We start from the raw sequence: 21,938 nt of genomic DNA, 5'->3' as shown, positions 1-21,938 counted from the left end.
GGACTTAAGTTATTTTTTTTCTAAAGATGTTTTGTACTTCTGCAAAACTTGACGTTCCCCTAAGCCATTTCGGCTACATAAGGATCTTTGTTTTTCTTTTTCGTTGTTTATTTTTGGCTCTGTTTTGTTAATATTCACAATAAAAAATGGGGGGGGGATAAAGATGAGAATTCAGAAAAATGGGGTTGTTATTAGTCTATATAATTTATTTATTTTATTTTATTTATTTATTACATTTTTATACCGCCCAATAGCCGAAGCTCTCTGGGCGGTTCACAAAAATTAAAACCATAATAAAACAACCAACAGGTTAAAAGCACAAATACAAAATACAGTACAAAAAGCACAACCAGGATAATTGTTTGTTTATCCATAAGTGTTTCTCTCACCCATACAAATACACACATTAAACAACAGTATGAATAACACACTACCTTTTGCTCCCTTATCAGATTGCCAAGTAAGAGCTATTAACTACTATTGTTTACTGTTAAAACTGAAAACATTACCAAACTTTTAGGCTTACATAAAAAGGTTATAGTGAGAACTGTCCCATAGCTATGGAACTCTCTACTTCTCAAGGCTCATGGAAGGCCCAAGCATCATGTAGAAACCTTACATTTTGGCCACCTTGGGGCAGGAAGAGGTTATACAACAGAGTTTAAACACATTTTATTAAGCTGCTCTCGGAACAATCCTGGCTGAGGAGAATTAAGAAGTGTAGGACCTTTTTCTGTCTAAATTAGGTTGACCATATGACCGGATTTGCACGGATTTGTCCGGGTTTTTCATGACAAATCCAGGAGGGGGAGAGGAAATCTGGATTTTTCCAATCTTCCCCAGCCAATGAGCAGCTCTAATGGGAATTAACAAAAATGCTTATAACTCTGTCATTTTTAAAGATAAATACATGAAACTTGGCACAATGGTAGCTCGTAGGTAGGGCTTTAGTCATACCGAATTTGAAACAGACGCATTCATCCATTGATTTTTTAAGAATTTTTTTTAAATTGAGGTTTTAAAATTATTTTTAAAATCGTCATTTTTAAAGATAAAGAGATGAAACTTGGTACCATGACAGCTTTTAGGTAGAGCTTTTGCCATACCAAATTTGAAACAGATCCGTTCATCCATTAATTTTTAGGGATTTTTTAAAATTTGAGGATTTAATCTTTTTTAAAAAAATGTTATTTTAAAAGATAAAGAGATGAAACTTGGCACCATGATTGCTCTTAACAAGGAATTTATTTATGCCAAGTTTGAAACAGATCTGTTCATCCATTGAGTTCTGGGACTTCTTTGAAGTTTGAGGTTTTTTTAAAAAAAAATTAAAATGAAATTTTTAAAGATAAAGGGCTAAAAGTTGGCCCCATGATAGCTCTTAAGGAGAGATTTAGCCATGCCAAGTTTGAATCAGCTCTGTTAATCCAATTTTTTTTAGGATTTTTTTAAAAGTTCAAAGTTTTAAAATTATTGTTTTTGTAAAATGCTGGAACCATATCCTTCAAACTCAGGTTGTCAAACCTCCTCTTTGGGGTGTTGCACATTGAGCAGTTTCAGCCCTTGGCATTAAGGGGATCTCCAGTCTTTAGGTAAGAAGTCCTGGGCAAGCAGGGCACCTTTCCTGTTGCAGATTTGGTGTGCAGTCGGGTACCTGGAGCTCAGCAGGGGCAAAGCATCCACAAATCAAAATGTGGGAAAGGAGAGGTCAGTCAAAGCCGCCCACAGAGCAAAACAGAATGGGCCAGAGGCCTTTTTCTCAAATTTCCACATCATGGGCGATGAAGGGTCATCTTTAGAGAAAAACTCTCATGACAACAGTAAGGTGCCAGTCGAGAGAGAGGCTCTCAAAGATGGCTGTAACTGAGCCCTGAGAGGCTGCTGTACCACACAGAACCTTTTTAAGAGTGTCTCAGAGTCCAATTTTGGTGCAGGCAGAGGCGGCTGGCGGTGGAGTTTTTTTTAAAAAAACAAGTCACCAGATGCAACCAAGCTATAAGCTGTTGCCCTACCCCCAGCCACAGGGTACAAGTGCACAGCCTGGCTGGACCATTGGCAGAGAGAGCCGGGGGGGGGGGATTATTTGAGGCTGGAAATGTTGGCAGGCTGACATAAGGCAGAGAGAGGCTGAAGGCAACCCAGATGCACCTGTAGCTTGGCCCTGAGGCTGGCTTGCCACGCAGAATGTTTTAAAAGTGCATCAAAATTGTGCAGGAAGAGAGGAGGTGGAGGCGGCTGGTGACAGAGGTTTTTAAAGTATTGGGCAAAAGACGGGATATAATAATAATAATAATAATAATGATGATGATGATGATGATGATGATGATGATGTAGTAGTAAGAGTCACCAGACATGACCAAGCAATAACCTGCAAGAAGCAATATCCCAAGCCACAAGTGTACAGCCTAGCTGGACCAGTGGGAGACTTTGGGGGGTGGGGAGAGAGAGAGAGAGAGAGATTGTTGGAGGCTGGAGGCTTTGGTTTGTCTGCAATGACTTAGAGTGAGAGACAACAGAGGCTGCACAGACAACCCAGACACATATGTAACTTGGCCCCATGGTGCTTGCATGAAACGCAGGGCATTAGGAAGAGGGTCTCAGAGTTGCATGTTTGTGCAGGAAGTAGACAGGAGTTCAAAGTCTGGATGTGTGAAATGGTGCCAACACACAAGCCTTGAAAAGCTAATGTATATAAGTGAGAAGTGTGAATGGCCAAAGTCGTGTTCACTGCCACAACACCCACCCTAATGTTAGAGTAGAGAAACTTGTGGCAATTATACACAAGCTTTTTTAAAAAAAATTGAAATTAAAAAAAGCCAGCCATCCGGCCGGCCAGTAACAAACCCTGTTAACAACAACAGCAGCTTGCAATGAGTGAAGATACAGTCAGAAAATATATTTGAGGGAAGGGGAGGATGTAACACACAGAGTATAGCAAAAGCTTCAAAGTACAGCAAAACCTACAAAAGTAGGAGTGAGTGAAGTTAATTTCAGATACATTGAATCTCTCACTTGTTCTTTATTTCAGTGATTTTAACATTAAGATGTTATGTAGAACAGATTTGTCTTAAATGTGTGCTGTAAAATCAGACATGTGACCAAGGCTATGTTCGGGTGGGCACGCCTCTTAGTGCTGGACACGCCCCCTGGGGGCCGATCATGTTGTCCTCCTTTTTGGTTTCCAAAATATGGTCACCCTATCTAAATATGCATACCATTGCAACCTTAGTTTGTTTTTAACTGGCCGTTACACGGGTGATTCCCCCACCTCTAAATATTCCCTAAACATCAACCCTTTGAGAAGGACAGTCTATACATTGAAATAAAGTATCCTTAAGGCATAGGCATAAGCAAAACAAAACATTAAATTGTCTATTCAAAGCCCATATCTGCTTAAAAAAAGATATACAGCTCATCCTGAACCTTGAGAAAACAATATGGTTAAAGTAGATATTTTAAAAACCGGGGGGGGGGTGGGCAGAGGAAGAAACTGAATAAATAAAAACATGCAGTTTGCCAATGGCACCAAATTATTCAGGACCATGAAAACCCAAGTGTGCTGTGAAGAGTTCCAAAAGGACTCAGTGCAAGTAAGTGTAAAGTGATGCGTATTGGAGCAAAAAATCCAAGCTTCATATGAATGCTTATAGGATTTGAACCAGCTATGACTGCAGAAAAAGAAAAAAAACTTGGATTTGTGCTAGATAACTCAGTGATAATATCAGTTCACTGTGTATCAGTGGTGAAAAAAAGAAATAACATGCTAAGATTTATTAGGAAATAGATTGAAAATACAACTGGCAGTATCATAATGCCTTTTATATAAATCTATAGAGCAACTATATTTGGAATACTTTGTTGTAAAAGCTTCAGGAAAGGATGTACAAAATGGCTTGAAGTTCTTTCCCTATGAAGAAAGGCTAAAGCATTTGGAGCTTTTTAATTAAGAAGAAGAACCCTAACGGGGAACAGGATAGAGGTTATACATTTGCCCGTGAGGTGCAGAAAGTAGAAAGAGACACTTTTCTCTTTCTCACATAATGCTAGAATATAGGTCATCCAACAAAATGGATCAGCAGTTGATTGAGAACAGACAAAAGTAAGTACTTCTGCACACAATATTGAATTAACTCACAGAATTTGCTGCCATAGGAGTTTTGTTCAGGTGTTTCACCCAAAAAAGGAACATAAATTATTATTATTATTATTATTATTATTATTATTATTATTATTATTATTATTATTATTATTTTATTTATTTAATACATTTATATACCACCCCATAGCTGAAGCTCTTTGGGCAGTTTACAAAGCTACATAAATGCATGAGGAGGGCACAATGGGGCTACACATGCTGGTCCCACCCCTACATTCCAGTGCAGGCTGGCCCACCCTTCATAGAATCATAGAATAGCAGAGTTGGAAGGGGCCTACAAGGCCATCGAGTCCAACCCCCTGCTCAATGCAGGAATCCACCCTACAGCATACTTGACAGATGGTTGTCCAGCTGCCTCTTGAATGCCTCTAGTGTGGGAGAGCCCACAACCTCCCTAGGTAATTGGTTCCATTGTCGTACTGCACTAACAGTAAGGAAGTTTTTCCTGATGTCCAGCCGGAATCTGACTTCCTGTAACTTGAGCCCATTATTCCGTGTCCTGCACTCTGAGAGGATCGAGAAGAGATCCTGGCCCTCCTCTGTGTGACAACCTTTTAAGTATTTGAAGAGTGCTATCATGTCTCCCCTCAATCTTCCCTTCTCCAGGCTAAACATGCCCAGTTCTTTCAGTCTCTCTTCATAGGGCTTTGTTTCCAGACCCCTGATCATCCTGGTTGCCCTCCTCTGAACACGCTCCAGCTTGTCTGCGTCCTTCTTGAATTGTGATGCCCAGAACTGGACGCAATACTCTAGATGAGGCCTAACCAGGGCTGAATAGAGAGGAACCAGTACCTCATGCGATTTGAAAACTATTCTTCTATTAATGCAGCCCAAAATAGCATTTGCCTTTCTTGCAGCCATATCGCACTGTTGGCTTGCGATCTACAACAATTCCAAGATCCTTCTCGTTTGTAGTATTGCTGAGCCAAGTAGCCCCCATCTTGTAATTGTGCATTTGGTTTCTTATTTCCTAGATGTAGAACTTGGTAATTAACCCTATTAAATTTCATTCTGTTGTTTTCAGCCCAGCACTCCAGCCTATCAAGATCACTTTGAAGTTTATTTCTGTCTCCCAGGATATTAGCTATCCCACCCAATTTTGTGTCATCTGCAAATTTGATAAGCGTTCCCTGCACCTCCTCGTCCAAATCATTAATAAAAATGTTGAAGAGCACTGGGCCCAGGACTGAGCCCTGCGGTACCCCACTCGTTACCTCCCCCCAGTTTGAGAAGGTACCGTTGATAAGCACTCTTTGAGTCCGATTCTGTAGCCAACTGTGAATCCACCTAATAGTTGTTCCATCTAGCCCACTTTTAGCTAGTTTGTTAATCAGAATATCATGGGGCACTTTGTCAAACGTTTTGCTGAAGTCAAGATATATGACGTCCACAGCATTCCCACAGTCCACAAGGGAGGTTACCTTATCAAAAAATGAGATCAAATTAGTCTGACAGGATTTGTTCCTGACAAATCCATGTTGGCTTCTAGTAACCACTGCATTGTTTTCAAGGTGTTTACAGATTGACTTCTTTATAATCTGCTCCAGAATTTTCCCAGGGATGGATGTCAGACTGACTGGTCTGTAGTTCCCAGTTTCCTCCTTTTTGCCCTTTTTGAAGATAGGGACAACGTTAGCCCTCCTCCAGTTGTCCGGCACCTCACCCGTCTTCCATGATTTTGCAAAGATAATAGACAAAGGTTTTGAGAGTTCTTCCGCTAGCTCCTTCATTACTCTAGGATGCAGTTCATCGGGCCCTGGAGAACTGAACTCATTCAAAGAAAGTAGGTGTTCCTTGACCATTTGTTTATCAATCTCAAACTTCAATCCTGCCCCCTCAACTTCTGCTTCACTTTTTCCAGGGGGTCATAAACCCGCTTTTGGGAGAAGACTGAGCCAAAGTAGGAACTGAGCACTTCAGCCTTTTCTTTGTCATCTGTTATCAATTTGCCATCCTCACTAAGCAGTTGAACCACCATTTCTTTCCTCTTTTACTACTCACATATCTGAAGAAGGCCTTTTTATTGCTTTTAGCATCCCTCGCTAATCTCAGCTCATTCTCAGCTTTAGCCTTCCTGACGCCGTTTCGTCACTTCTGTGCCTCCTGTCTGTACTCTTCTTTTGTAGCCTGGCCTTCCTTCCACTTCCTATATGTATCCTTTTTTGTTTTCAGGTCATCTCTAAGCTTTTTGTGGAGCCATATTGGTTTCTTCTGTTGTCTTCTATTTTTTTTCCTTGTTGGAATTGTTTGTAATTGTGCCTTTAAAATTTCCTTTTTAAAATACTCCCACCCATCTTGCACTCCTTTTCTCATTAGGCTCACTTGCCATGGGACCTTACTTAGCATAGTTCTGAGTTTATTAAAATCAGCTTTCCTAAAATCCAGAGTACGTGTATGGCTACACTTCAGTTCTCAATCTTGTCTCCAGTCAAGCAAAGAATTCAACTCATGATCAAGCTAACACAAGCAGAACACTTCAAACCTTGCCATTCAATGTGGCAAGGTCAGAAACAGAGGGGATGGCGATACCACACAATGGGACATATGTAACTGTTTCCCCCTTCCTATGCATTAACATACCCTGTTCAGATTTAACGCAGAGGGTAGTGATAATGGAAAAGTTAACCCACTAACTTCATCTCTCAAAAGGACAAACCAAACCAGAAAGTTTTAAGCCATATGAAAAAGACTTTATTGTATATACCAGTAGGGAGAACTCAGACAGGATGTGATGACTTCTGGAATGACTTCTGATCACACCATGGAATTTGACTAGTGAGAAAGCTAGGTTAGTTCTCTGATGCTGTTCTGTATCACGTTGAAATTATGTCATATGTAAAACCGACGGTGTTCGAAGTATGAATGGACCAATATTACAATCTCTTATTATATTATGAATATAAATACACATTTTAAAAACAAACAAAAGTTTCAACCCAGATTATTATAGGCTTCTCATCCATCTGTCCCACTGCTTAGCACTCTCTGTCACTAATGCTGCCCACATACCCTTCACTGAAACTTCTGTAACCATCCCTTAAAGCATGGGTGCAAAGCCTGTCGCTATCGAGATGCTCTTGGACTACAACTCCCATTATCCTAGACCATTGGCCATGCTGACTGGGACTGATGGGAGGTTCCCCACCCCCTATAAAGCCTCCACACTCACTTTTTTATTATTAAGTTCAGTTTAACAAGTAAGATCATCAACAGCGCTTAAGTCTAGAAAAAGAATGCTAATAGAAGCAGTTGTAAGGTATGGCAAGAAAAGAAACTGCAGACATTCTTCTCTTTGGCTAATAATATGTTCTTGCCACAACCATGTTGCACCTCTGGTACACATAAGGTAGGAATTATACTTTTCCTTAAAAAAGAAAAAAAGGAAAGTATTTAGTTTCTCCACATCCTATAATAATATTTTATGTGGGAAAGTTCCATAAATGTACTTTTAAAAAAATTATAGCTATTGCTGCTTGTTAAGAGTTAGCTATAATTCGCATTACAGCTAATGCTGCTTGTAAGGCAGGGGAACCCTTGGCAAGTGGGCCAAATTTGGCCCACCAGGCCAACCCATCCAGCCCACAGGGCTTCAGCTACAGCTTCTCTCTCTCTCTCTCTCTCTCTCTCTCTCTCTCATCCCATCCCTGAAGATTAGCGAAGATTCCATAGCACCCTGCTCCCCTTTCCCTATTTGCAGCAGTAGTCTCACACTCAATAATGTGAGCATTCTTTAACTGTTTGCTATTTTTTCTCACCCACTAGCCCCTAGCCATAAGCTGCTGCTGCTTGCCAGGGCCCCTAGTCCACCACAACCCATAACCCCATCCCCAGAAAATCTGAACCCCAAGCCCACAGCTAAGCTCTGCTGTTGCAGCTGCCGGCTGCACTAATTGAAAGGAAATTTCTATTTCCTTTCCAGGGATGCTGAATGGAAGCAGAAATGGCTGCTTTTGCAACTACAGTAAATTTCAGCCTTCTCTGACATTTATTATTTATTTATTTTATTTTATTTTATTACATTTTTATACATTTAAATTCTAGCAATTATTTCTAATCTTGCATCTATAAATATAAACTGGCATGTGCACATTTATATCCTCTCTTTTGGTCATGCAAACTCACTTTTTGGGTCATGTATAAGTGCCTTTGAAAAGAGTTCTTGATTTTGGTTACAGATGTCCTATTTATCACATTTGGACACATTTTGTTATTATTGTTTTATTCTAACATATCAGGAATGTTATGTAGTAGCAGTTGTAAAGCATGTAATTGTGGATGGGAGACAGGGAGGAAAATAAATATCCAACAAATGCTTTTAAAGTATCTGCCCTTTCAAAATGTGGGACAATACTGCCCTATCTTGGGGGAAAGAGAGTGTATTGAAACCACTGCAACAAGGCAAATTGGAAAGAATCTTACAAATAGGGAGGGGGAGTAGATGAGAATATAGTAGCATGAACCCTATGCATGTTTACTTAGGCCTTAGCTAAACCTAACGTTTATCCTGGGGTCATCCCTGCCTGCTCCCGGAATAACCTGTGTGTCATTTACATGAACAGGGATGACCCCAGGATGATCCCAGGATAAACCTTAGGTCTAGCTAAGGCCTTAGTGTTCAGTGGGGCTTACTTCCAGGTAAATGCATAGGGATTGCAGTTTGTACATTTGGCTCATCTTGTTTCACACATGGCTGGAAACTTGGGATCTTGCCAATACACTATGGGTGAGGCCGGGACAAGAGGGCCCAATTCCCCATAAAGTTTACCAGGCCCCCAACATCTGTTGGCATTCCAGCAGAACACTACCTGACCATTATACAAGGAAATAAAAAAATAGTTTATGATAATGCAACTGGAGAAGTGGACAGTGTATACAAAAGCTTATGCTAGAATATATTTCTTAGTTATTAAAGTGCCACAAGACTTTTTGTAGTTTTTTTCTGCAACAGACTAACACGGCTAAGCCTCTGGAACATGTTAACAAGGACACTTTCTATGACACATTATTTGGAAAGGGTAAGCAAGTCCCAGTGCCATATAAATACCACATGGGGAAGACAATGGACTTGAAAGGCAGCTAAGGCATTTATTTACTACTATTATTATGAATAATACTGTTACAGAGGTTACTAGTGCAAAGTAGTTACCACAGATTAGTTTCTCTTCTAGGGAAATAATATCAGGGTATTTTGGCACTCTTACTTCACTCACTGTCATCCTTCACGCTTTGGTTGGTGAACGGACTGAAATCAGAACTCTACCTACTTCTGCATAATGATCACAAGCTCCCTGTGCTGCTTACTTTCTCTTTTCATCAGCTCACTCAAGGGGTCTGTTCCATATAGTATCGCTTCCAATTAAACCTTGATCATCCAAGGAGTCTGTCACAGAAATGTGAGATAGAAAGTAATTACAGAATTGTTATCTTGGATTACACCGACAGACTTTCAGAATCGAAATTAGAACTGCACTGAACTGTTCGGATTGTCTCTTGACAAAACATGTTCCTAGATCATAGTTATGCCAACAAATGTTTTAGAAACAATACAACATGGCTGAACAAAAAAAAAACTTCAACAAATGTATTACAACCACAATAATTTCCCCTGTTAACAGTAAAGCCCTGGCCAAATAATAAAGCTATAATCCTGAAAATGAAAATCACCAGCAGCCTAATCCTATCTATGTTTGTTTGCAGCATTTAACCCCTTTCTTCTGCCAAAACACCCTCCCAGAGCAGCCTGAAAGTAAGTCACACTGCATTTGGCCCGAAGCACCTGAGACCCCATGGGATGCCTCGGACTGATTCAGAGCAGTGGTGGGCCGCTCCCCCTACCCGCACAAGAAAACCCGTGCACTCACATTCCTCCCCCTTCCTGCCCTCTTCTTCCTTCCTGGTCACCTCCTGCCATCAACCCAGGGCCTTACCTTGCCATGTTTCCTCCTCCAAACAGGATCCATTGGACTCCCCATGCCCCACTCCCTCCTCCCTCTCCAAACCCAGAGCCACCGCTGCGACTTACCTTGCCATGCATCCTTCTTCCTGAGAGCCGAGCCACAATTTAAAGGTAAGATCACGGCAGCTCTCTTTTTTAAATAGATCTATGGCTGCAAGCTAAAGTGGCCATAAAGGACTGTTTCCCCTAGTTTTCAACCACAGATCTATTAAAAAGGGAGATCCTATAATCTTACCTTGAAATCACAGATTGGCTTTCAGGGAGGAGAATGCATGGCAAGATAGGTCCTGGCAGCAGCTCTGGGTTTGGAGAGAAGGGGGAGGGGGAGAAGGGAACGGGGAGTGGGGAGTCCAATGGACCCTTGTCAGCCTTGCACCCAGTTTTCCTAGGAAGCCGGAAAGCTAACCTGTTTCAGGGAGATGAATGTCACTTTGGATTCAGTGCCGAAGTGAGACGGCCAAGCCCCAAAGCACTCCAAGTCAAATCAGGGCCATTTGAAACAGCCTTCGAGGCGAGTCGCAGGGGGCTGAGCACAGCCCTACTACCTCTTAAGCATAGTCTGTAACTTTTTGTTGTATTTATTTATCTCATAGATTTATATACCACTTACCATAATGCCCCCCAAAAAACTCAAAAGAGTTTCCAAAATCAGCCATTAGAATACATCATATTAAATTTAAATACTCATCAGTTAAAATATTTTAAACCAAAACTAAAAACACAACAAGTAACACTCAAGCTGGGCAGCACAATAAATAAAAGGAGACCTGGGTAAACAGAGAGTCTAAAACAGATCACAGTTGGTGCCTCCCGAATACCATATGGTGGGCACCACCATGGAGAATGTCCATGTGATCTACAGATCACAGGACAGCCATCAAGGTCTCCTCTGATGATCTTAGGCAATCTGCCTAGTAATCTGGTCCCAAGTAGTTCAGGGCTTTATATTTATTTTAATATTTATTTATTTTATTTGCAGTATTTATATACTGCTCTGTATCCAAAGATTTCAGAGCGGTGAACAACAAATAAAAATTATTAAAAATAAAAACTGAATAAAAACACCATATTAAAAATTACATTTTGAAAGAACAAAATTCTGATAAAACCGCAGCTGGTCTTTCAGAGAAAGCTTCCTGACACAACAATGTTTTCAGCAGGAGCTCGAAACAATACAATGTTGGCGCCTGCCTGCCCTCCAAAGGCAGGGAATTCCATAGGAAGGGGGGCACCACACTGAAGGTACTACTCCTGGTGGACTCCAATCAGACCAAAGGTCCATGTGGAACCACCAGGAACATGCCCTTAGATGATGTCACTGACCAGGCAGGTTGGTAAGGGAGAAGGTACTTTCTCAGGTATCCTGGTCCCAAGCTTTTTAAGGCTTTGTACACTAGTACTAGAACTGTAAACCTCGCCCACTAGCAAATAAACATCCAATGCAGTTCCTTCAGCAAAGAAGCTGCATGCTGAAAAGAGGGAACTCCTGATAACAGCAGAGCTGTTGCATTCTGCACTAGCTCCAGTTTCCAGAGCAGCTTTAAGAGCAGCCCCACATACAACACATCGCAGTAATCCAGCCTTGAGGTTACTAATACCTGTACCACTGTGGCCATGCTATGGCCAGGAGAGGCCATAGCTGGTGAACCAGGCAAAGCTGGTAAAAGGCACTCCAAGCCACTGGGGCCACTTGGGCCTCCAGAGACAGTGAAGGATCTAAAAGTATCCCCCGAACTACGAACCTGATCTTTCAGAGGGAGTGCAACCCTATTCAGAACGAACATTGAGCCTATCTCTGGACTCGGGAACCACTCACCCACAGGGCTTCCAGCTTGCCTTGCCAGAATTCAGTTGCAGTTTATTGGCCACCATCCAGCAGCAGCAATGCCTTGAACTTGGCTTGGTAGATAATACAGTGGGTAGCTTGTGCAGTTGCTTCATCACTAGTGTAATATGTGTATGGTCAGGCGCCCCATTTAGCATCCTGGCTGCCACATACTGCACTTGCTGAAGCTTCTAGACAAAGCACAAGAGTAGCCCTACATAAAGTGCATTACAGTAATCTAAATCAAGGTTACCAGTGCATGGACTAAAGTAGCCAGGCTTTACCTGTCCAGGAAAGAGCACAGTTACATGCCAATTGAAGCTGGTAATAGGCGTTCCTCGCTACAGAAATCACTTGGGCTTCTAATGGCAGTGAGGAATCCAGGAACACTTCAAAACTGCATACCTGTTCTATCTGGGGGAGTGCAACCCTATCCAGAACAGGCAACCTCCCCAACTCCCATACCTGGAGATTTTTAGCTCCCCCCCCAAAAAGGCTCTTGTGACTTAACAACCGCAACAGAAGCTATTAGAAATTACATGGTAGTATTAAAGTCACAAGAATGTACTAGAAACATGTTAAGTTTACTCATAAACTATATTTACATTGTAAATGATGTAAGGAAATCTGGGGCACAGATACAGAGAGTATCAGGAACCCAATGTATCAGTATTTTAATGTTCATGTACAATAACAATAAAAGCTATTTGTATAATTCATCTACAGGAAGTAAAGCGGCAGAAATTCCATATTTTAACTCTATGTGTAACTAAAGGCTTTCAATTTCAAAACATGGTTGTTTTGCAATAGATTCTTAGCTTACTGCTGACAGAAGCAAGTTGTATGTTCCTTCGGTTCCATTAGTAACAGTTCCACTTTTCCAGCAGAAAACGCTCAGCCAGAATTATAATAAACGAAAGATCAAAGCATAACAAAAGAAATTGGACTGATCTGAAAGCTAACGCAAAAACAGGAACACTAGGCTGATGAATTCACAATGATTTGTGGAGTTAAGACTACTTGGTTTACTTGATTCTGGGGAGAATAATTCCATTCTTAAAAGTAGGCAATCTATGTTCCAGGGGTGCAAGTAATCAATTAACGACTCTCTCCTAGAAATGCTTTCACTCCCCTTTCTCCCTAGAACTATCAACCTACAGATGAGTTGCCACAAAGCTGTGGTCTAGGGTCATTGCTTCCTACAAATCAAAAGTAGTAATAAATACTTGGTAGGGTACAACATGATTTCAGTCCAGTTCAGCAGGAACTTTACTTGATTCCCACCCACCCACCCATTATGCTATATGGATGATTGAAAACTGTGCCCAAAACTACATTATACTGTACTATAACATAATCAGCCATAGTAATTAAGCAATTAAACAGCTGTAAAAAGTCCTGCAACTCTTAGCATTCCCCATGCTGGCTGGAGATACTGGGAGTCGTAGGACTTTTTTCAGATGAAACATGAACAGGATTGCACCCTAAAGAATTGTATTTGTTTATGTCTTGTTTATGTTATATAATAAATGTTAACAATTGTATGTATTGTGGTTCAATTCAGATATAATACCAAACCATGACTTGCGCTAACCCTTAACTAAGGACCCACGTTATTGTTTGATCACTAGATATAAAGCAGGAAAACAGTGGCTTAGAGCTGCTTCTCCACTTTAATTTTCTATGCGCTTAGCGCTCAGCACTAAACAACATGATTCAATAGCCACTTGAGTCAAAGGCTCTTGACTACAGCTTGTCAGTGGTTTGTGAATTCAGACATAACAGCAAATCACAAAATATGTTTGCAAACCAGCTTCAAGCCACGACTGATAGCCTACTATGGAGCTCCTCACAAATGATGTGGGACATGGTGCATGCCCACCTCCATTCTAGCTCCCATGCTGCTCCCAAGATTCTCCCAACCCTCCAGAGCAGTTTTTGATGGGGCATGGAATCAGAGTGTGGAAGAAATTACAGAGGGAGGGGGAATTGTTGAAAATTGCCTCCCATGCATTGATTGAAGCCTCTGCTGGATCAAACAGCATTCTGTCCACGGAATGACACCAACTGGATACAATTCTAAATAGCTGGCTAGATGTACTTATTGAGATATAGGTGCTTGAGCCCTTACACACACAGGCTAGGAAATGCAGGTGTATTCTTCCACATAGCCAGTTCCAGTTAGTGATGGAGTAGGGTGAGGTTCTTCCTGATAGATTGGAGGAAGAGGGTTGGGCATAAACTCGATTGGGAACTCCAAGTAGATCTCTGGGTGGTTAAGCTGTTAGAATCTCTGATCTGTACTAAATTAGATACAGATTTTTTTTACTTGTGTATGCAAATCATCCTATTGTAAAGTTCACAGGGTACCTTAGGTAATTAGGTCTTCCTTCTTAACCACCATTCTGCATCTGGCTCCATCCCAGTGACTATTTTGAATGTGGCTCTAGCTGGTGAACTTCAGGGTTCTAGTAAAAACCCCAGAGTAAATCCCACATAATCTTGAACTTTACCCATCTTTAACAACACAGATTCACCCAGCTGAAATCTGGAAGCCTTGGGAACCTGGGAAGATTAAATGTTTTCCTGGAACTTCCTCTGCTTGCTAGAGCCACGGGGGCCCTGGGCTCTAGTTCTCCCAACACTTTCTCAGGCTCCAGAAAGTTCTTGGCCACAGCCTAGATAGTCCTCTTTGACTGGGTTCGGGTGACATGATAACCAACGGTGGGTTAAATAGACAATAGTGGGTTAAATAGACAACAGTTGGTAATTGTGTCATCTGTCGGGACTTTTTCACACCATGGTTGGTTATTTGGCCAAAATAACCAATGTAAATAACCAACGCTGTGCAGTTGATTATCTGAACAACCGTTGGTCATCATGTTGTGTGTCGGACACCGTTGACTATTTTGGTGCACTCAGTTGGGTTATCTTTGGCGACTACAGAGTCCCCCTGGCAAGAGCAACCAAAGTGGTGGCGGCTGCTCTAGTTCCAGCTGGCAGAACTTGCAATGGCTGATGGGATACCAGCAGGAGGACTGAGGGTGAGAGAGGGTGGGGGATGTGTCAATCAAACACACCATTGACTAATAGTCAACTCGATGCTGGCCTTAAACACACCACAGTTGATTATAACCATGTCATGTGGGGAAGTACCCCCTCGATAATCAACTATGGAGTTTACTATTAACCCATATTTGACTATTGTGTTGTCCGAACGCAGCCTTTATCTGGTAAGGCCTGTAAGACACACTCAGGAGATGTCACAGCAGACAATGCCACAAAATAATATTTTGTTCTTAGGTATCTATATGTGACATTTTAAAATACTAAAGTGTTTCACAGCACATTATCCTGTAAGAATTCAAATGATTGTACATTGCTGAATAATAAATTTAATCAGAATAGATATAAGTAAGCTTTTGAGATTTTAATAGTCCATTTTATAACAACTTCATGATTGGAAAGCTGTACAGCATCGATGGTTTGCCCAGAATTATGTTATATTTTGAAGCCCAATGTAAACTCACTGATGAGTGGCGCTCACAGGTGTGAGCCTCTCTCAACCAAATTTAACTACCTCAGCCTTCCCCTACTTGGTGCACTCCAGATGTTTTGGACTTCAATTACCACCAGCCCAATCAAGCATAGCCAATGGTTAGAAATGCTGGAACTTGGGGGGTACCAGGTTGAGGAAGGCTGAGTAGTTACACAGAATTAGATATACTGGCAGACAAAGCCTTATGCTACCTTAGAGTGGAAGGAAACATTACAGAAGTGCATACAAAAAGGAGAGCATTGCTCTTCACTACATAGGAGAGAATAATAACTGCCAGTGGAGAAGAAAGTAAAACAAAAGACTGAAAATCTTAGAAAGGTTGTGCTTTATAAGAAAGCACATAATGGGGAGAGATCAATTCCTAAAATATATGGAGCATCCACTTCATTTCCTCTTTCCTCTTTATATTTGTTCTTCACCCTACAAGAACTGAAATCCCCCTTCTGGTTGCATTATGTTTTTAAACATTCCAAGCAGCTCCTTCAGAAATGGATGCTCTGATCAGTGTGTGGATGAAGTAAAGGACTGGATGAGGGCCCATAAACTGAGACTCAATCCAGACAAGATGGAGGTAATGTTGGTGGGTGGTTCATCTACCCAGATAAGTGATGTTTAATCTGTTCTGGAGTGGGTTTCACTCCCCCTAAACAATGAAGTTTATATTTTCAGGTTGCTCTTGGATCCAGCATCGTCACTGGATGCACAGATTAATTCATTGGCACAGAGCACCCTTTTAACAGCTTAAGCCAATATACCAACTATGTCCTTATCTGGACAGAGTTAGCCTACCCACAGTTATCCATGCTCTGGTAACTCTCACCTGGATTACTGTAATTAACAGGGACTGGGTGATATGAACATATTACACCAGTACTTTTGTGTTCCGCACTGGCTTCTAGGCCCAATACAAAGTGCTGTCATTAACTTTCACAGCCCTAAACATCTTGGGGCCAGATTACCTAAATACTGTCTCCTCCCATATATACCTTCCCAAACCTTAAGATCATCTCAGAGATCCTCCTCCAAGTGCCTCCACCAAATGAAATAAGGTGGATGGCTGCTAAGAAGAGGGCCTTTTCAGTTGTGGCACCCTAGTTGTGGAATGAGCTTCCCATAGAGGCTTGCCTAGCACCTACATTGTGATCTTTTCGGTGCCAGGTGAAGACCTTTTTATTCTCCCTGGTATTTAAAGTTCTTCCAGTTTTATTGTTTTATATCTATTGTTGTATTTTTAGATCTTTACAGTTCTGGTGGTTTTTACTCTGGTTTTATACTGTAGCCCTAACTTTTAAACATTTTAGATTATGTTTTATCATGTTGCTGTATTTTGTAGTTTTAACTGTTGTGAACTGCCCAGAGAGCTTTGGCTGTTGGGTGGTATGGAAATGTAATGAAATAAATAACAAACAAACCACATTATTTACTATTTAAAATGGTTACATGTTCTATGCAAGAATAATGCTCATTTAGTTTTGGCTGAATGTGTCTCCTAATGAGCAAGTACTATTTACAACAGTATTTATAGAAACAGGATCTGATGATAAAAGACAGTGAAGTCAATACTATTGAAAGCTCATTCATGCACATGAGTTAATCGCTGAGACCAGTATTATCTTCTCTCCTCATATCTATCAAAATGTGTAAGGCATGCAAAGAAAAAAACTGATTGATTTTATTTTGGAAACATAGCAAACAGAAATTGTGGGAACTAGTCAGAAATGCTTATAATCTGTGCTTTATTAGTCAAATATTCAGGCCTCTATCCAGAATAAATTGATGATGCTTAAATTGTACTGCAGTCAATGGGACATGTTAGTTGTAACAAACTAAAATTTCATTGATTTCAATAAGACAAGCTCAACAAATGCTGTACTGCAGCCTCCATGTTTATAAGTATTACAATAATATTAACACATTCTGTCTAGTTCAATAACTCTTGTTGTAGCTGTTTGTTAAATGATTGCGCTGGTTTAATATTTTTATGTCTGTGAAAACAAAGAACCTTGCACTTGGCTAATAAACATGCATTATTAAACAGGCTTACATAAGTATTTATAGATGAGCATACAAGAGTGAAATAAGAATAGTTTTAATTTTTGTGAACCACCCAGAGAGCTTCAGCTATTAGGTGGTATAGAAACGTAATAAATAAATAAAATAAATAAATAAACTAAGAGTATGTGTCTCAAATGTTAAGGATGATGAAATTGTCGTGCATTAGCAGGGTAAAGAAGTCTGAGAATAACTCCCACAATGTAGCAGTTGTTAATAAATCACAGTCATCCAATTGTCCTGGCTTTATATATACATGATACTAGCTGGATTTATTCAAGCTTCAATTACTGCTAGGATCAGAGAATTCTAGCTTTTATTATTGGGCTTCTACAAAATAAATACCAAAGCTGGAGTTATCTCTAATAAATGGAAGCCTTTCCTACAACCTGCCTTCATATGTTCACAATGTTATTGAAAGATATTTTTAACACTGGGGAGGCAAACAGATGGAAGAAAGATAAATATAGTCTAGAGCAATGCCAATGTGAACAACGCATCTTAAAATCAGAGGAATTTATGTTTAAAGCCTCATGCTAGCACCTAGGGTACTCGGCAGGCATCATTTCATATTTGTGTAACACATTTCACAATGAACTATTGATTACCAATGCTTCATCCAGCCACAAAATAGACGTGCCTTGTTATGAAACTCACACGGGATGAAAATGCTCCTGACTAAACATACACACACAGTTGTCCTCTTATAATAGCTATCCAATCTTGGAGCCTTCAGAAAACATTTTTAAAAAACGAAAGCATGTAGTTAAACCAATACTATATCTAACGAGACAATTGTTTAGGATGCTGATGATTTATTTATTTTTACAGATGGCTATTTTTCTTATGTAAACCACCTAAAATTTCCATTTGAGAAAGAGAAATGAAGTTGCCTTTCTTGGGCTGAAATCATGCTCAGAATTACCCATAAGTAAATCTCATAGAAATCAAAGATTGCAATAGCTTGTAAAATTGCAGTCCTGGTAATTATGTTTTTAAAGACCAAAAGTTAAATGTATACATTTAACTTAAATGATAAAAAGGGCAACTAATTTAAAAATATTGCAGCATTTCCTATAGCATGCAACTCTAATTTAAACAGTTATACTAATTACCACTCTCACAGAAATGTTGCAATTTCATCTGTTATCACAACACACCAACAAAAAGCTATATAAATTATATTATCATGTCTAATGAGATCTCTCCAATGTCCGTTCACCCAAAGTTAATCACTTTTAAACTGCACTATTCTCAATGGGCCAGAATTAAACACATACTTAGGGATGTAATCCTAACCACATTTTCTTGGGAGTCAACTTGTACCAAATCACTCTGTAAATCTCCCACTGAAGACAATACAACTTAAATATGCCTATTTTTTTTTCTGAAGCATACCCCAGACTCTATGCTACTAATAGTGAAAAAGCAAAATACAATAAAGCAAGATACTGCTTGTTACAGGGGTGCTGACCAAAACAGGCAAATAAACACTACTGAAAGATTTTTCAAATGCCATTGCTGACCAAAGCAAGCATCAGAAAGGGGTGGGGGACAGGGGAGAAAACAGGTTGCTCTCCCTGGCTACCCAGCGCACCATACTGACAATCTATTCCACCACTACCCTTCAAAAAATTACAAGGGGTAGAGGATGAAGTACCTTTGTAAGGCTTACAGTGCAAGCCTAAGCATGTTGCGCAGTAGCGGGTTGTCTGTGCTCATTGGTGTGTTTCCACAGATGCGCTTCAGCTGTTTCAGTGAAGCAGCAACTGGATGCAGAGCAGGGGCAGAAGCACAGTTTCCTAATTCTGTCATGAATGTCTTTAACAAAACATCTATTTTCCGTATGGTTACAACCCACATTAGCAGTTCTAATAACCAAAGCCCATTTCCTCAGAGAAACTCTGTTTCTGATGGACGTAATAAAACCAGGGGGAAATGGAGTGACATGGCAAGTGCTAGAAGTGAAAGATAAAAGCAAGTAGACCAAAACAGACATTAAAAGAAATTGCATGCCAGCCAGAAGAGAAGTAGAAGGCATGCCAGTGGGGCTGAAAGAGCTACAAAGGAACGACAAAAAGACAGCTGCTGAGAGTGGGTGCCCTAGCAGCTCAGCTGCTGCTGTGAAGTAGGATGAAATGACAGCCTGGCACCCCTTGGGAGTACAGGTGCACCAAGATGACAGCCTGGCTTCAAGGGTAACAAGCGGAAGATTCAAGAGAGTACAAGTCACAGTGTGCACGATCCCATCGGGCACCAGACTGTCACTCCCTATGTTCACTTTCTCCATAGTCTCCCTCCCCCCACCAGAAATATGACATCATTTCACTCTCTCCCTCCAGGATGGCAGATTCTCAAGACATGTGAGGGGGTTTCCCTTTCAGCCCCATATCTCCTCCAGCCCACCAGAATAGCTTCCCAGGTTCTCACACCCATGCAGGGCTCTTGTTCCAGCTGCTCTTTCCCTTGCCAGGTCAAGCTGACACCAGATCCGCTGCTCCCCAAATAGAGTGACATACTGCCATTTCAGTCCCTCTCCTCCAGAGGCACTGCTGCATCTTGGCACCTGGTCTCCATTATCTCCCTTGTCATTCTGCCCACTTCAGCCTCACCCCCATGGCAAGGATTGCTTGAGCATTCCTCTACACAACTCTCTTTGGCCTCTTGGCCTTCTGGGTTCCGACCCACCCACCCACCTTCCTCCTGCTACAGCTTCAAGGCATCATGCAAAGGTTCACAGGATTATTGCTTTTCTTTTGATAAAATAATAATGAATCATCATCATCATCATCATCATCATCCCTTTCAACCCCATTGCTTTCAATCACTACACGATTGAACCCCATTGCTTTCAATCATTTTCCTCTGTCCTGGCTAAAAGTTGATAAAGACCAAGAGATCACTGACTAAGTAGGGCGGCAGCGGCGGAGGAATCAGTAGTTCTGACTCTGCACGAATGAGATAAACGAACAGCAGGAAGAAGAGGGGCAGCGCCTGCCCGGACAACTGCATTGCCTACGAGGCAACCAGGACTGGGCGTCCACACACAGCGCTGCGTTGGAGGCCCCCTTCCTCGGTAGTCTGCAGCAGCCGGAGAAGCCCCTCCGCACGGGGGTGGGGAGGAGGTGGAGGAGAGGCTCGGCTCGCCTTGCCTGCCTCCGTGTGCCTTTCCCATGGCGACGGGAGCAGCACGAGCACCTGCCAGCGGCGCCCAGGGACACTTGAGGAGATACGGAGAGGGAGAATATCGAGGCAGTGCCCGATCCAAGCCAGTCCGCTGGAGGGAGTCGTGGTGCCCCCGTCCGAGCTGCTTGTACGTAAGAACATAAAAAGGGCCATGCTGGATCAGACCCAGGCCACAGCTAGACCTGAGGTTTATCCTGGGATCATCCAGGGTTCGCCCCTGCCTGAGCACTGGATCCCCTGTGTGGAACCTAGGTGAACAGGTTTGACCCCTGGACGATCCAGGGATAAACCTTAGGTCTAGCTATGGCCCCAGCGTCCATCTAGTTCAGCACCAGCTGTTGACCCACAAGCAGGACAGGAGTACAACAGCAGCACACACACACACCCGCCAATATTCCGCAGCAACTGGTGTACATAGGCATACTGTCTCGAATACCAACAGGCATCTCTATCCCACGGCCGAATGAAACGAGACCAAACACGGAACATGTGAGGGGAGCCGCGAGGGGGAATCATCATCATCATCATCATCACCGTTCCTTAAGCAATAGGCACACACACACACACACAGCCCCCCACGCCTCCTCCCTCGTTTCTGGGCTCGCTCTTTACCTTTCATCCAGTCCACCACTTGGCTCGGGGTCCACTTACTGACAGGTTCCATAATAAGCGCCATGGGAGAAACTTTGCGCGGCAGGAAAGCCGGAAAGAGCGAAGGGGGGGGGGGAGAAAGAAAGAAAGAACGGGAGTCCTCCGGCTGGCCTCTGGGAGCCGCGGCGGGGTTTTGAATGCCGCTTCTGCCGGTTAAAGGCTGAAGCGGCGGCGAGAGGAGGGAGCGCCGCTCTCCCAAAGCCTCCTCGCCTTCCTCTCGCGGCTGCTCTCCTCTCCTCTCCTCGCCCCGCCTGCGCGCGTGTCCCCGTGCGTGCGCGGGCGCGCGTGTCCCCGGGGGGCTTTCAGTTCGTGTCGCCGCCTCACTGGGAGCGGGAGAGCAGGGCTGCCTGCCGCACGCTCCGACGCCTCTCCTGCCGGTCGGCCTCCCCCTCTGAGCTGCGGGCAAGAACCAGCGGCGGCTCTTGCTGCCCCAGGATGCTCGCGACGCTCCCCGACGCTGCTGAGGGCGCCGAAGGGTCGCGCGGGCTTCACCGGGCGGCGGCGGAGCTGCAGTCTCGCGCCCAAGTCGTCGCCTCTCCTCGTTCTCGTCCTT

At 42.3% G+C, this 21,938-nt stretch overlaps 1 protein-coding gene across 4 annotated transcripts in view; it reads right to left on the bottom strand.

Annotated features, from left to right (window-relative positions):
* Positions 1–21,455, bottom strand: part of CNKSR2 (connector enhancer of kinase suppressor of Ras 2) — a 183,588-nt gene extending 162,133 nt beyond the window's left edge. For all 4 annotated transcript variants that reach the window (XM_063126460.1, XM_063126462.1, XM_063126463.1 and 1 more), the window contains exon 1: positions 21,347–21,455. In XM_063126460.1, the coding sequence (XP_062982530.1) occupies positions 21,347–21,410 (64 nt within the window). In that variant the 5' untranslated portion in view covers positions 21,411–21,455. The remainder of the gene's footprint in view (positions 1–21,346) is intronic.
* Between the last annotated feature and the right edge of the window lie 483 nt (positions 21,456–21,938).

The sequence above is a fragment of the Elgaria multicarinata genome, chromosome 5, assembly GCF_023053635.1.
Source record: "Elgaria multicarinata webbii isolate HBS135686 ecotype San Diego chromosome 5, rElgMul1.1.pri, whole genome shotgun sequence".
Classification (NCBI taxonomy): domain Eukaryota; kingdom Metazoa; phylum Chordata; class Lepidosauria; order Squamata; family Anguidae; genus Elgaria; species Elgaria multicarinata.
This window is presented reverse-complemented; position numbering and strand designations above follow the sequence as displayed.